Source organism: Bacillus rossius, chromosome 8, assembly GCF_032445375.1.
Source record: "Bacillus rossius redtenbacheri isolate Brsri chromosome 8, Brsri_v3, whole genome shotgun sequence".
Classification (NCBI taxonomy): domain Eukaryota; kingdom Metazoa; phylum Arthropoda; class Insecta; order Phasmatodea; family Bacillidae; genus Bacillus; species Bacillus rossius.
The window spans coordinates 11427469-11443307 of NC_086336.1; the positions used below are offsets into that span (position 1 = coordinate 11427469).

At 37.6% G+C, this 15839-nt stretch overlaps 1 protein-coding gene across 3 annotated transcripts in view; it reads left to right on the forward strand.

The window, feature by feature from the left end:
• The first annotated feature begins 387 nt into the window (after positions 1 to 387).
• LOC134535516 (thiamin pyrophosphokinase 1) overlaps positions 388 to 15839 on the forward strand; it is a 40053-nt gene continuing 24601 nt past the window's right edge. Inside the window, exons 1-3 of one of the 3 annotated variants that reach the window (XM_063374656.1) lie at positions 388 to 1056; positions 1942 to 2117; positions 15492 to 15742. In XM_063374656.1, the coding sequence (XP_063230726.1) occupies positions 1955 to 2117; positions 15492 to 15742 (414 nt within the window). In that variant the 5' untranslated portion in view covers positions 388 to 1056; positions 1942 to 1954. Of the gene's footprint in view, positions 1057 to 1263; positions 1654 to 1941; positions 2118 to 15491; positions 15743 to 15839 lie in introns of those variants that run through there. The other 2 variants (XM_063374657.1, XM_063374655.1) reach the window with 2 other exon arrangements.

Here is a 15839-nt window from a genome sequence, read left to right on the forward strand (position 1 = left end):
TCCAATGTTTGTGTTTGTGAAAGTGAAAAATGTATTTTAAATTACAATTAAAGCATTGACATTGTCAGGGGTAAATATTTTTCATGTTACCCTGATTTACTACATCCAAGTCTCGTTTACTCTTTTGTATACGCACGTTCACGCAGCGATGACAGATTAGTGATTACTCTGACTCCCGACGTCATGATTCGTTTCACGAACGAATCCAAGTAACGAATCAGACTGGCCGCGTGGCCGGTTCTCATCTCGTTCTTCCGCAACTTTGTTCTTTGACTCGTGTTCAGCTTTCAACGAATCGACTCGAACGAATCACATGATTTCGTTCTCCCAAATATTCGTTCGTTTTTAATACCATCACCGCAAGTAGAGACTAGTGATGGGCAGAACGGTTCTTTTGACCGAACCGGTACTTTCGGATCAGTTCCGTGAAAGATTCGTTCAGAACGATTCGTTCATCTCGGTCATTTCGTTCTTTTCTGTGAATAGGATCTGGCTCTTTTATCAGGTGACGTAACTCGTTCATCCTTTAGAGTATTGGCTACGTGTTTGCTTCCAGCCTCCCCTCGTTATCGCGTGACCCGATAACGAGAGGAGGCTGGATCGCGTGGGTGGTTATCTTTATCTACTCTGCATGGGTAAATGAAATTTCAAACGTCTAGTTGTATACTGACTGTTATAAAATTATTGACTGTTGATCGCTGCAAATGCTTCATGCAGTGATTCTATATAATACGGGAGCATTAAATCTAAGAATGTTAGGTACGAAAGTGATCTTTCTTAACTTTAATTTGTAATCGCACTATTATAGCTAGTACTTGAACATTGCTTTTCGTAGCCAGTGAATCACAGTTGCGTATATGAAACAAGATTATTTATATTGTATTACTTTTTAAGTTACAAATATTAATATACAGGCTATTTACACTCTAGAGAGAGTAAAGTGTTTACATGTAGACCAACACATTTAGAGAAAAAAAGACAAAAATTGAATACTACTACTGCGATTCAGTATGAAGAGAGAAAAATGAAGTAGGTACATTAATTAACACCTAAATGGTAAGTGTGAACATTTGTAGTTACTTTCCCTGTTATTTTTAATTCATGTTTTTTTTTCCCCCAAATTTGTGTATGTGAATGTGAAAACGCAATTTTAAACCACTACTTAACAGTTGACATTTTCAGGTATAGATACTTTTCATGTTACCCTATTTTATTTGATCAGTTATCGTTTGCTCTTATGAACATGCTCACACTGTGATTACTAATTCTTCAGATTCCTGACGTCATGAATCATTTCACGAACGAATCAGACCGGGCGCGTGGCCGGTTCTCTCATCTCGTTCTCTCGTTCTCTCCGCGTTTTCGTTCTTCCGAATCTTTCAAGGTACCGGCTCTCAAAGAGCCGGTTGGTTCTCTCGTTCTCTCCGCATTTTCGTTCTACCGAATCTTTCAAGGTACCGGCTCTCAAAGAGCCGGTTCTTTACATCGCGAACGAATCGCAAGATTTCGTTCTCTCAAAGATTCGTTCTTTTTGAACGAATCGTTAACGAACGACCCATCACTAGTAGAGACCTATTTTCAAACAGACTATTACCACTATTTTAAAAACAAATGACATAACCTAACATAACATCTCGATTAAAGGAAAGAGAAGTAAGTACTTTTATCTTAGTTGTATGTATAAAATATTTGTGTGGAATTAATTTTTATGATAATGGGTTTTATCATTAATTGACTAGAATTTTTTTTGGTTAATATTGTCTATGTGTAGGTTTTTAATTTTCTGTTTTCTTATTAATGTAATAAAATCTTAATTTTATTATTATTATTATATAAAATTAAAATTTAACGTCATGATGCTTTGACTAATCTTCAATACATAAAGAGCATACTAAGTTTAAAAGTCTATTTTCAACTAAATATTTTTGACTTCTTTTTTAGGAAAAAAAATGCAATGTACATTTTAGACGATTTAGCCATGGACACTGTTAATCAGTGGCATTGGAACCCGTGCGAGTTTCTAGATGCTACCAAGGAGCAGCTCAAGTATGCTGTTATCATACTCAATCGTCCAATCACTGTGAGGCGTGATGTAATGGCATCGCTGTGGAATAGAGGTGAGCATCATTATGCTAGGCATTTCAGTTTAGCCTGTAAGTGGCTTTCTGAATTATGGTAGGCCTAAATATTGAGAACAGGGGCATATCAAAACAAAGGCTAAGAAATATTTTTTTTTTAGGTAAATATATAGAGTAGCGGTATATGCAAAAAAAAATGCTAAAAATCCGAAAATACTTTTATTCTATGATCTTTCACTTCCTCTTTTCAAATCAACCGGCGGAGGTAAGAAATTCCAAATACTTTAGGAGATATCGAATTTTTTAATTTTGCAATACAACACCTGTAGAACCATTCGAACGTCGCCATTTTTTTATTTTGCCGTGTGTTTGTGAATGCATAATAAATAAAATGGTCGATTAGGTCAGGTCAGTTACATTATTAATACTTTCAAACTAAGCGGACATAAAATTAATGTGAATTAATTTTTATGGCTGTTTAGTTTTAAAATATTTACAATGTAACTGACCTAACCAAACAAACCGGGACAAAGGATGAATAGTACGAACTAAAATGGTCGATTAGGTCAGGTCAGTTACATTATGAATACTTTCAAACTAAGCGTACATTAAAAATAATATGATTTAATTTCAATGGTTCTTTAGTTTTAAAGTATTTATAATGTAACTGACCTGACCTAACAAACCCGGACAAATGATGAACATTAACAACTCACGTAAAAATTTTTTGTTACTTATTACTTGCGCAACAATATCCAAATAAAAAATAAGACTTTAAAATTAGAAACGTTAAAAAATCACCTAAGTTGCAGGCGGGTACATTTCCTTTGCCATTAGAAGGAAATGATGTAGTCGTTCACCTACGTCACGATACCTCCGACGGAACATTAATAAATAAATAAATAAATAATCACGTATTGGTTCATTTGAATACTGGCCAATCACGGAACTGTCACGTGACAAAATTGTCCAATAAGAAACATAATAGATACTCGTAAACAAGAAACAATGGTGATCGCCGCATGAATAATACACAGGTATTGTGATGAAAATTAATATCTCCTTAAGTATTTGCAATTTCTCACCTCCGCCGGTTGATTTGAAAAGAGGAAGTGAAAGAGCATAGAATAAAAGTATTTTCGGATTTTTAGCATTTTTTTCGCATATACCGCGACTCTTCATATTTACCTTTTTTTAATATCCTTACCTACTTCATTATCACTGCAGCACTCTAAGTCTTGTTTGTGCAGTTGTTGTGTAGGCCTACTGTGGCTCATGGGCAGGAGTGGGTCGGTGGGGTGAAAATTCAGTGGATATCTTATGTCGTGGCTTTCCCGCAAATAATAATAAAATTAAGAAAGTACCATTTTGCAAAACTAGAGATGCTACTGTACTTACCATGAAAACAGCGTTAATAAATTCCTACTGGTTTCTGAGAAATCACAGTTTTTTAGCTCTCATTTCAATATCTGTGCATTGCTGTTGCCACCGCCTTAATTGTTTACCCGTGTCTTTTTTGTTTTGTTTTTGTTTTGATGATTATTGTGAATGGTCGATTAGGTAAGGTTAGCTAAATCAAAAATACTTTCCAACATGGTGTATGTTTCATTGGGTTAGTATAGCTACAATAAAAATACTATCAAATATTTTTTATGGCTGCATAGGAATTACCAATTTAAGATGTAGCTATCCTGACCTAACCAATCATTTACATGATTTCACAGTATTTTTAATGTAAACAACCATCCACAATATTTTTAAGTATTTTTTACATCACTAACATAATCTTAACCTATGAGTCATTTGTTACTATGTGATTCAAAACACTACTTAAAATGAAATGTAACAAAAATTATACTTTATTAATTCAAATACATTTGGACAAACAACCAATAAACAGAAAATATAAACATTAATATTTCCCTACAACTGAAATGCGCCGCCATATTAACTACTTTCATTTTAAAACAATACATACTACCACCTCCATTGACTAAAGATCTCCAAAATAAACACAGAAACATGTATGGGTTAACAATAAATGGCAGCAGCACTGTCAATGCACATGTATTGTAATGTAAGTTGTCAGTGTGATTTCTCATTACCTGTTAAGTTATATTTAATGCTATTTTCAGGGTGAATACAGGAACATCTATAGTGTTGGAAAATGTAATTTCTGTAATTTTATTTTTAATTTGCAGAAAAGCTATGATGTTAGATATTAACCAAAAATTCTGCTCAAAACTGGAGCTCTTTGCAATCTGGAGGACACTGCAGTAGGCGGTTGATGTTCAAAAAGTGAGACATCGATAAACTAAATGTAGTATTCCAACATAATAATACTTATGTACATGCAATTCCTGCTTGTTTGTGAGAAATAATAGTTTATAACTTACAATACTATACCAGCATCGGACATCGCGGCTTTGGGGAAAGAAAAGTAAATAAAAATTGAAAATATGTTTTTCAAGTACTAGAGATGACCTTAAATTTACCCTGAAAACATGGTTTCTTAATTCCTACTGGTTCGTGAAAAATAACATTTTAAAGCTTACATTAAAATACCTGTGTTTTCACACTGCAGTCGCCAGTCGTTTACCCGCGATCGTGTATCTCTTTTATTAGCACAACTATAGCCAACTATGAAGAATTAAAAATATGCTAATTCTTCTGTTTCATATATTGGATTTAATCCCTGGATCCTGAAGGCTTGATCCTGTGGTACATGGATGCTTCCTGTTTTAATTCAATATGTCTTAAGATACTGGACATAAAAAAATATTGTCATATAAGAATGAATTATTATTGTAAGTTAAATAAAAATAATTTTTTTTTCAAACTACAATCATAAGTCTTTATTTCGTAATTTCTTTCATGTGCAGGATCTTCAGACGTACTGAACTAAAACAGCAAGCATCATATACCACGGGATAAAGCCAACAGGATCATGCCATCAAGATCTTTCAACATACTGAATTAAAACAGCAAGCATCATGTACGACAGGATCAAGGCAATGGGATCATGCCATCAGAATACATGGTTAAACTTGGATACATGAAACACCAGCCATAACAAACACAGAATATACGATGGCTGTAATCAAAGAATTCCCCGGAAAGACTGCAAAATTCAATGTGTCAGCTACTTCAGTGCACAGCACGTAACCCTCACAGAAAATGAACGATGTTAACAATTCAGTTCAAATTTTAGGCTCCCATTACACTCGTTAGTTACAACATGACTCAAAATAGCAAGTACTTTAAATGCAATGTATTGACGTCGACCAGGGCTACGCCCTCCCTTACCCCGATGTGCCACGTCACGTCGCAACTGACCCCCCTCTCCTCCCACCACCACCCTCTATTCAAACCTCCCGCCCCGTGCGTGTGTGTGTGTGTGTTGGGCGCCCGGCAAGAGGCGGTGCTAGAGTCGGTGCGACGACCCCTTTCTTTTATTAAAATAAACATAATGTATAAACCTTTTTATGTAATAAAATATCCCTAATTTTCACGCCTCAAGTTTTAGTAAGTAAGGACGGCGCAGCGCCCCATGCGGGCATCCGCAGAACTACCCGCCAATAGTTTTTAAACTTTAATAAGAAATAACACCATAACTAAAGGTTGTTAATTATAAATAAGTGTACTTAAATTATGTTTGTTTTTTAAATAATATTTGTTTGATTAAGTATGTTACTGGACGGCTGCCCGGTAACAAAGCGGGAACTTAACCCTTCCCGGCGGCCATGATGCTCTGGTCTCGTCAGTCTGTTTCCGTTCGCCGCCTGGAGTAAGAGCGGCCCGCGCACCTCGTCGACTTCATCTTTTTTGTTCACTGATCCATTAGTTTCCGTCGCATCTTTAAATAAATCTAAAACCTTCTAACTTCTTCGGGGCCTGCTCCAGGTGGTAGACTCTTTCGCATAAATATTTGTTTTCCGTTTACGGATATTTCGTACGCGTAATACGTGATTGACTCTCGAGGCCAGGCCACGCGGTGACCGGGTCAGCCTATAAACTGGTTATCACCCGCAACGGTGTTTTTTAGTACTTTACGTAAAACTCTTTTAACATTTTTGTAACGTGCCTTGTAATAATTCGCCTGTGTAAGTTTGCTGGTAATAAAATCACTAGCTCAGAATGTGTGGTTCAGTGGTCACGTGTATAATTCCCTGAGTTCCGAGGCGTGTGGGACGCCTCAAGAGCCCACGAACACGACGCACGAGGGGGGAGATTAGCCTAGCCTCACACGGGTCACGTCACGGCCCTGAGCTAGAGGTGGGTCGAAAAGTATCAACCTGATAGTTTGTCACTGATACGCGCCTGTATCAGGAACGGCAAACGAGTACACTTGAAAAGTATCAGAGACTTTAGTATCAGCTCAGAATTCACCTGGAACAACACCACGGCCAATGAGCGCAGTACCCGATCGCAGATGACGGTCACTTGGGCCTTTGAATATATATTCAAAGCTTGGGCGGAGCTTGTGAAAGGGGAGGGAGCAGGAACGACGAATAAGGGATAAAGAAGGGAAAGAATGTAGGGGAGGAAGCGCAGGGGAAGGCGTTGAAGCCTTGAAGGAGAGGCGCAAAGCGATATTGTTACAAGCAGGGCTGCCACTCATGGGTTTTTCCACCCAGATCTGGGTTTTTCCAATGGTGTTTGGGTTTCTGGGTTTTTAAATAATGAATTCCAACAATTCTAGGTTTTTTATAATTTTAATTATTTTTATACCTAAAACAATAATAAAGGTAGTAGCTACTGTATCTGTTGCAATATCTGTTTGATAAATGCAAACAAGTCTGTGTGTTTCACACACAAAAATACATATAAACACAAAACTAGTTTTCAAGAAGCTAAGTCGAATATTAAATTAGACACATTCTTCAAAGAGGCTTGCAGAACACAAAACCAATGCAACAATTAACCTTCAAACCAATCTTGTAGAATCAGACTCTGAATAAAGACTAACGTACATGATGCAGTTTTATAAAAACAATTACCGGTTTAAAGAATGCAGTGATGGTGTTTGTTTTGTCATGTATATATTTGTAGGTTTTTTTATGATATGTGCTGGTCCAAGAATTACTTATACAGCCATTTTGCTGCAGTGTAATTTTCTTGTATTGGTTGTATTTAACCGTTTTCAGTCTTGTAAGGTAATTAATTGTTTTATATTAAAACCAGTTATGTTTATATTTTTGAATTAGTACGCAAACATTTTCAACGATAGCATTTTAGACGCATCTGGGTTTTTTACCCATGTGTCTGGGTTTTTTTGTAGGTTATCTAGGTTTTTCATGAATATCAGAGTGGCAGCCCTGGTTACAAGTCGTTTTGTTTATTGTCCTACTTCAAAGTACGCTCAGTGCGCAGTGCGTGCACCGTCTCGTTCAATAATAAAACTAATGAAATTTTAATATTAAAAAGTACATTAATACAAGATATAATATTTATATTTGTGCACCTAACAGCTATGAAAATGCAAATAAATTCTCAGTTGACACTAATAACAGATGTAATCAACATATGGACTTTCTTTTTTCGAAAACAATTAGTAACTAGTGTTTTTATACATTAAAAATTCACGATTTTATCAAAAATAAAAAAACAGGTAGGTACTGTGCCGTTAATTTGTAAATTCGACACAATATATTTTAAATTTTTATTATGATTTTAAATTTTGTGTGGAAATTTTATTTGCTCTACTATAGTGTAATTTCAATTTGTTAGTCTGGTGTACTCCTCTGAGTTAAACTTTGTCTCAGTGCCCTGAAGCCCCTTTCCCATCGGCGTATCGGATATTCTGCTGGCCTAATCACTGACTGGCAGACCGCTTACCATTTCCCCCGCCTTCAGTCACGCCTCAAGCCTGTAATATTATTTCCCTTCGTGACCCTAGCTGCATAAGCAAGCCTGTAGCTTGCAGGCGACCAGTTCGCAGAGACGAGCTGAGATTCGCCTTTTTCATCACGTCTTAGTGTTATATTCGCCCCTCTGCAGCCACGACGGGGCGTAGTTTCCCATCAGCGTTGCATTTTACCCCCCCCCCCCCCCTCACAGTTCCAAGTAAGACCAATGACCGGTCGCAACCCCCTGGACACCGGTGACCGTTCTCAAGGTCTACCCGCAAAAGCGAGTGCGCCAAAACTGATCACGAGCACCACCTAGCGACCAAGTCGCGAACTTCTCCGCTAGCCTACCCTCCAGGCCGCCAGAGAGCAGCACCTGTTTCCCCTTGAGTTATATGGACGCCCGGCGCGAGTCGATTCTTTTCAACTCAGACTCCTCCGACAGAGTTCTCTACGGTCGCCCAGTGTGGCCAACTTCAAGACTCCTGCTAGATTTTTTTCTCCGCCCGCATTCGGGCAAGTTCGGTATTTTTCGGCGGCCCAGACACCCCCCCTTTCCACCTGTTAGCGCCGGCGGCACTTTTAATTACGAAACGCGGACTGCCGCGACACAGATCAACTCGCGTCGCGTCCGCAGACAGACCTCCATCGAGTATCGGCGAATCGTCAAGACTTCATCCGACCGCTATGTAGTCGCTTTGTATAAGGGATGCTATCCCTCAAGTCATTTCTAGTAGATTAGTCTGTCTGCATAGTTTAGTTATTTGCCTTAGAAATTTTTCTCTTTTAAATTTTTTTAATCATGAAGAAATCATCCGCGTCCTGCCGCGCAATTCGCGAGCTCCAGATCCTGGCTGACTCCACGACTGCAGCGTGCTGGGCAACTCCCCTGTTTTGGTGAGTGATAATTCGCGACCCCCCCTTTTTTTTCCCCTTTAAATTTTTATTCCGGGCATTCTCTGGCCCATAGACTGCCTGTATACAAGTTCTAATCAGTTTTGATTTGGACTGTTACAGACAGGGTCGATGACCGGGAGAGATTGATGCTCTCATCTCGTGGCCTCCCCCCCTTCCCTGTTCCGTGGGAAGAAACATTAGAAGAAACTTTTCTACCACCCGAAGTGATCGTTTGAAGACCCCGGGTGGTAATGTAAATTCAACATTTCCCCCTTACCGAGCTACGAACTATCTTAAGCGGACGACCAACCCACCAGCGACCAGTGTTTTTCTCAAGAAAATGTAAAACGAATAGAACTAATTATCAATGTAATCATCGGATCCATCCACTCATAATGCAAATGTTTATATTTCAAACTAAGAATGTAAATTGGTTTAAGTAAGCGCTGGCCAGCCCCATTTTCGTTTTTCTTTTGTTAATCTTTTAAAATTGTTAAAACCTTTTGTATGTATGTTAAAATAATGCAAACAAGATAATTCATCAGGGCAAATAAAACAGGGAAACTATAGATCAAGTTAATCGTGTAGTTTTTATTTTATTGACGTTAACGACCCCCCCAACTTCCCCTTTGCTTGTTACAGGAAGTTCCTAAATTGTGTTTGTTCCCACCTCGTGTCGCCTCTGGTAAATCAATTTATTTAACGTATTTTTTTTTATCCAGCTTGTTTTCAAGGCTTTTTAATTAATTCCAAATAATTCAATTTTGAGGCACGAGGGGTGTTACAGTACATTAGTGAGCATACTATATCAATGTTTTTTCAAATGTTTCTTCAGATTAGTCGATGATTTATAACTCAGTTTTTGTTTACACAAATTACAATTAGCAAACTCATTATTTTCCGTGAAAAAATTCCACACAAATGAAGGTATTTTCGTGCACTTATCCATTCCTTATTTCACTATACAGATACTAACTACAAAGCATGACAGCCCGCAACATGGTGATACACGGCCAGGACGAACTGCAGTGAATGTTGAACTGATTGATACTGGTTGTATCAGGCGGGCATGAGAGTATCAGAGGTAGAGAATTACCAGGCGTGATAAATAATGTATCAGATTCTCCTTCCGGTCGCACGGTCTGCGTACGCGGAGCTTTGTTGCCTCCTGGGACCGTCTGATACAGAAGTATCAGAGACTTGTAACATGGTACAATGCTGTATCAGTATCAGGTTGGAACAGATACCGAAAATTGCTGTAACAACCCACCTCTACCCTGAGCAGAGTTCGTAGCCGGGTCCACGTGCCCTTCCACGTGGTGGCGCCCAAATTACTCCGTTTCGTCCATCCGAAAACCCCCCCTTACGACAGTATCAAAACAAACATTTTGTAATAGAATTACTTATTCTAATAAAACAACAAGCGTGAAATAAAATCTTTAAAAATTCATTAAAACTGCAATACCTACAGTTGTTATTTAAACAAATTCCATTATTACAACACCAACTACATTGACTATAGTTTGCCAAAAAATCAAAAAAACCCATATGGGTAAACAAAAACAATGAATGTCGGTGATGAATACATAGGTACTGTAATGTAAGTTGTAAACTGTTATTTTTTTCACAAACCAGCAGGAATCAAGAAATCTTTATTTCAAGTTTAATACAGGAACATCTTTAGTCTATGGAAAACATAATATTCCTATTTATTGTGGGTAAACAATAAATGTCAGTAGCAATGTAAAAGCACAGGTATTGCAAAATATAAAATAAAAATTTTTTCACATACTAACTGAGTAAATTCAGGGACGTGTGTAGTGTATGAAAACCATGTGTTCCGATTTTTTCTTTCTATCCTAAAAAGCAGCGACGAACGATAAAAACACATTAAAATAGGAGCATTCACCATTGAAAACTTTCAGACAGCAGAACATAGGGTAATATTCTTACAGTGCAGCTTTTGTTCGATGCAAAAATAAAATTCCATAAATACTTTATTCAATCACTAGAGACATTCCTGTATTTACCCTGAAAACGGCATCTTTATATTCCTACTGGTTTCTGAAAAATCACAGCTTATTGCTTACATCACAAAACCTTTGGATTGATGCAGCCACTACCAATTTTGTACCGTTTATATGTTATATTAGGTAGCCTGTGCATTGATGTGGCTGTCACCGTTGTGTTTTAGCGCAGCAAATTTATTCTGTGACTCTCAATGTATAAGTACGTGTATATTTTCTGTTTGGATTTTATGATGCAAGGAAGGTAAATAAAAATTTAAAAAATATGATAATAATATCAGTCTCTAAGGTGCGTGCATCCAAACCCAAGCATCAACCCGACAGATTTTTGTTAGTAGTATGGAGGTGCGAAATGCCGACGTGTTATGTGTGATAGCACTTAACATGACTTACAAAAAAAACATTGTTTGATACACGTAATGACAATGCCTTTTATACGTCAGGTTACGTGCTATCGCTCATAACAAGTCAGCGCTTCGTGCTTCCATACTGTTTAAAAAAGTCCCTGCCAAGTGTTAATGCTTGGGTTTAGATGCACAGTAGCAACTGATTTTTTTATTTTATTTTTATTTACCTTCCATTGCACACAGTATCCAAATACAAAATAATATACATTGTTATGTATGGAAAAACACAGGATCGACAAAGCAGTTAAAGCACAAAATAGAGATGGCCACATTACTGCATAGGCTATCTAATGTGACCTACAAATGGAAATTTCTCAGAAAGTAGTAACAACTTAGAAATGCTGTTTTCAGGGTAAATACAGGAATGTCGCAAGTTTTTTTTTTTTTTTAATGTGTATTCAGAATTTTAATAATACTTCACAGGGAAGCCACACTGTAAGAATATTACCATACTTAATTGTTCTTCCTTTAATTGCTTGTCACCAATCCCTCACTTAGCACGATTAATGCATTCCAAAAAATGTTTGTGTTATTAAAAATTACGTATTCTGAAGCATTAGTCTCTATAAATAGTTAGGCTAATTTACTTGATGTGTGTTTTGAAATGTGTAGGGAAATAGTCTTTACGTAACCTAAATGCGTAGATTTACACTCAACGATAAACATGTCACAACATTTATTTTTATAAACCTACCATTGAATAATTTGTATTACAAATATGACACTACATAACGGGAGATAGATGGTTGTGTACTCACTGTCAGTCGTCTGGTTGGCTTGCCCTCCCGGCCATGACCTTCAAGTCATATCGCGTACCTTTCCACGAACTTTCCAAACCATCCTTTACTGGCAGTGAAACCAATATTACTGTCCAAATATTTACATTTAAATTTTTCAAAAATTAATTGCTTATTCGCGTATCACCGCTTGGTTCACACCAATCCTGTCAGGCCTGTTATTTTTATTTTTTATTGTGCCATTCATTTAATAACCTTGTCCATATGGATAATCTGCTCATTTCAGTTCCGGTAGCTAATGTCAAATACATTCTCGCTAGTACAACCAACATCATCAGACTTAAATAAACTTTTGATGCAGTCCTCATCGCGTACGATTGTGCACACAGTGGACTTGTTTAAAACGAAAGTGCGACCAACATTACTGTGGCCTTCATGACATTCTGCATGCTGTAATACTTCTAGTTTTGTCTCAAATACTTGAACATGATGCTTTACGTTCTCACTTTGAAGCTATGATTCCAATATGATTCCAACTGCAGGTGCTTGCGCACGTAATGGTCCGTTACGCACAGTCAAATGAGCAGATGTTGCTTTGTGCGTGCGAGTTCCCTGCCACTGGCTAGACTGAAGTTCGTCATGGCCCGGTCTGTGGCTGGGCGACAACGGTATGACCCGGTGACATACATGCGGACGTAAAAACATTTGGTCCTATGCACTCCAATTCTGCAACTGAACTTGCCTTAGCTGATGTTTGTACAATAGCCAATAGCGTATTCAGACATGCGCGTGCATCTCTTCCCACTTCGTATAACGAACTTTATGCCACAGTACATGTGTTGTTTACCGAGTTGAAGCAGACTTCATGGTTTCATGTCCACCTTTTTTTTTTTTCCTGTGGCCATTTCATGCTAACTGAAATTTATTGACTTGTTATTCAAGGCTGGGGCAGTAAAATTATTATAGCTTGAAATGATTTCACACAATTTGAAGACGTGCTAGTGAGAGATTGGTGTACATACAACTGCACGACAAAAACTAACTTTAACACTACTGTCATCTTACTCTATCAGCAGTAAAGCAATTTTATTTCAAAACTTTTCTCAAAATAACATACCATGTAGTCTACATAAATTATTTGTCATAACCAATCACCAACTAGCAAGGATTGTGATACACAAATTATAACGGTTCGTTATATACAAAAATAAAACAGTTCAACGCCGATTGCAAATTTTGATGTTTTTATTATTTTTAAATAGAATGTTGCACAGACGATTCCAAACACTTTCAAAAGAGGTTATTCATTCAGTCCACATACATCTGCCCGTCGAAAAACTGCTGGTAGCTCGCATGATGAGAAATTACCGAAAAATAATAGCGTAGATGAAGTCCTTCAGTAAAGTTTTACTGCAAGTACACGAAGATGGTGCGACCTCGAAGAGGACCGCACCCAGCGAAAACTAATTCCGCCCCGAGCCAACTGCCGACGAAGGTGGCCGCAATTTCTAATTCATTGTCCGAAAAAAAATAAAACAAATTAGGTTAATTTAATATTCGGCCTGGCTCCGACCACCAACGTGAAATTATCTATTAGTACATTACATTATAATTTGGTGAGAAGCCACCGAACGCGACCTACTGTGGCAGCGATCGACAGACGACTGGTGATCTCATGAACTCGTCTCCTCCACGCAGGGAGTAGACGTCACATGACCTCACCGACCAATCACACGCACTCTTCATTCACTCTACAGATATTAGCCAATCACAGAACAAGTTACAACACATGAAAAAATCTTGTACACACAGAAATCTGGGCTTCCCCTGATCAGTCTCTTTTCAATTTCACCTTGAAATTGGGGACTTCCATTCTCGTTCTCTCTCCCACACCGTGAGAGAGCAGTTATCACTCGGTTCCCATGCAGGGGGGGAATTACCGTCTTTATCTCGGTTGGCGGGGAAGCACTGTTTCTTTCTCACTTCCACTTACAGGCCTCTCATGCCTCTCTTTCTAACCATCACACCAGCCCAGACACAGTACCGTGATTTATAATTATATTACAATACGTTAATAAAATTTAAGAACAGCAATCATAATACAAATTACTTTACAACATTAAAATCATTTAGAAATAACCTGAAACCGTAGGCCTAAACAGGTAAAAATCTAGTACAACGGCTCATTTGTGAATAATTTCATAAAAAATAGTAATGATTAAAAACGTCTGTTAAAATACAAAATACCTTTTTAAAACACATAGCAAGCAAAAATAACATATATTTATAGCCATAGCGTCTGATTATATTGTCTCATAACATACACACCACTCTAAAAACATTGACTCATTTATATTTACCTATACAGAAAAGAAGTTTAAAAGAAAATTATTTAATTCGGAGGGCAGGGTTCTGCAATGCTACAAAATGATTGGCCAGTCATGGCAGCCGTAGTCCAAAGAGATGGATTTTATCCAAGTCCTACGACCAGCATTCAAACTGTCTGTGAACTTACGACTTGTGCAACATTTATTGCAGCCCAGGCTTCAGCAAACTTGACTTACAGAAAAAAATTTACATTAAAAATAAGGCTTTAAAATTTCTAAACATTTTCTCTTGCTTTTGACAAGGCATCTTTTGCATTGATATGTAATATATATTTTTGTTTAATTTTACATAATATTGGTACTTTCATTTTGTGACTTAATTTACATACTGATTTCTTTAATATTTGTAAAACTTATTATTTTCTTGTTGTTTTTCATAATTTTGTACATGTTATTATACACATCACTGTGTGTGTTTGTGCTGGATTTTGGGGGGGGGGGGGAATTGTATTGTTTTGTGTGTGTGTAAAATTTGTTACCATTGAAAAATCTCATACCGTTTAGTTGGTATCAGTTTGAAAATAAATAAATAAGAACCTCTGTTTGACTTCTGGAGTAGGTTTTTCTGTGGCAGTCTCACAGTTTAGTTCTTAATCCCTGCACTGACTAAAGTTTATGAATATGGGTTTGATATCCAAGTTGTTTGGAACCCACAATATTCTTAGTGTTTCCATTACCTGAAGCATCTGTAAGCATGCAGAATAAAATCCTACCTCTAACAGAAAATTGTTTGGTAATTGTTCCGTATCACTTACAAGTTAATCCCTTGATCGTGATGGCATGATCCTGTATAATTGATCCTGTGGTTCACGATGCTTGCGGTTTTAATTTAGTACATTGACAGATCCTGAACAGACAAAAATATCACAGTACAAATAAATTGTGTCAGGTCTTGAGGAATTTCATTTCTTTATTCAACTTGCGATCATAATTAATTTTGTACTACAAGATTTTCTGAAGTCCAGGATCTGTCGACGTACTTAATTGAAACAGCAAGCATCACGTACCACAGGATCAATGTGTACAGGATCATGCCATCAGGATCAAGGATACGTGATACAGAACTTGTACCAATTGTTTTACTTGTGAGTGAAGAGTTGTTTTCTCAGCACAGGTCCGGATGACGGTTGATGGTGGCACGAAATGCTGGCATGAATTCGTGACGGCTGAAGGTCATGCCTCCGAGGTGATAGACAGCCCGTCGCCACACGTGATCTGCGGGGACTTGGACTCTCTGCCGATGGAAATGCTGGAATGCTATCCACAAGCACGAGTGACGAGGACACCAGACCAAGATGAGACCGACTTCACCAAGTCACTTAGAGTGCTCGATGAATACTTAGTGGAAAAACGTTTGGAGGTAATGTAATTAGTTGTATGCAAGTTCTAACTCTGTTGCCCAAGTTTTAATTTACCAGTTACTGTAGTTCAGTAATTGTTTTAAAACGGTGGTGTAG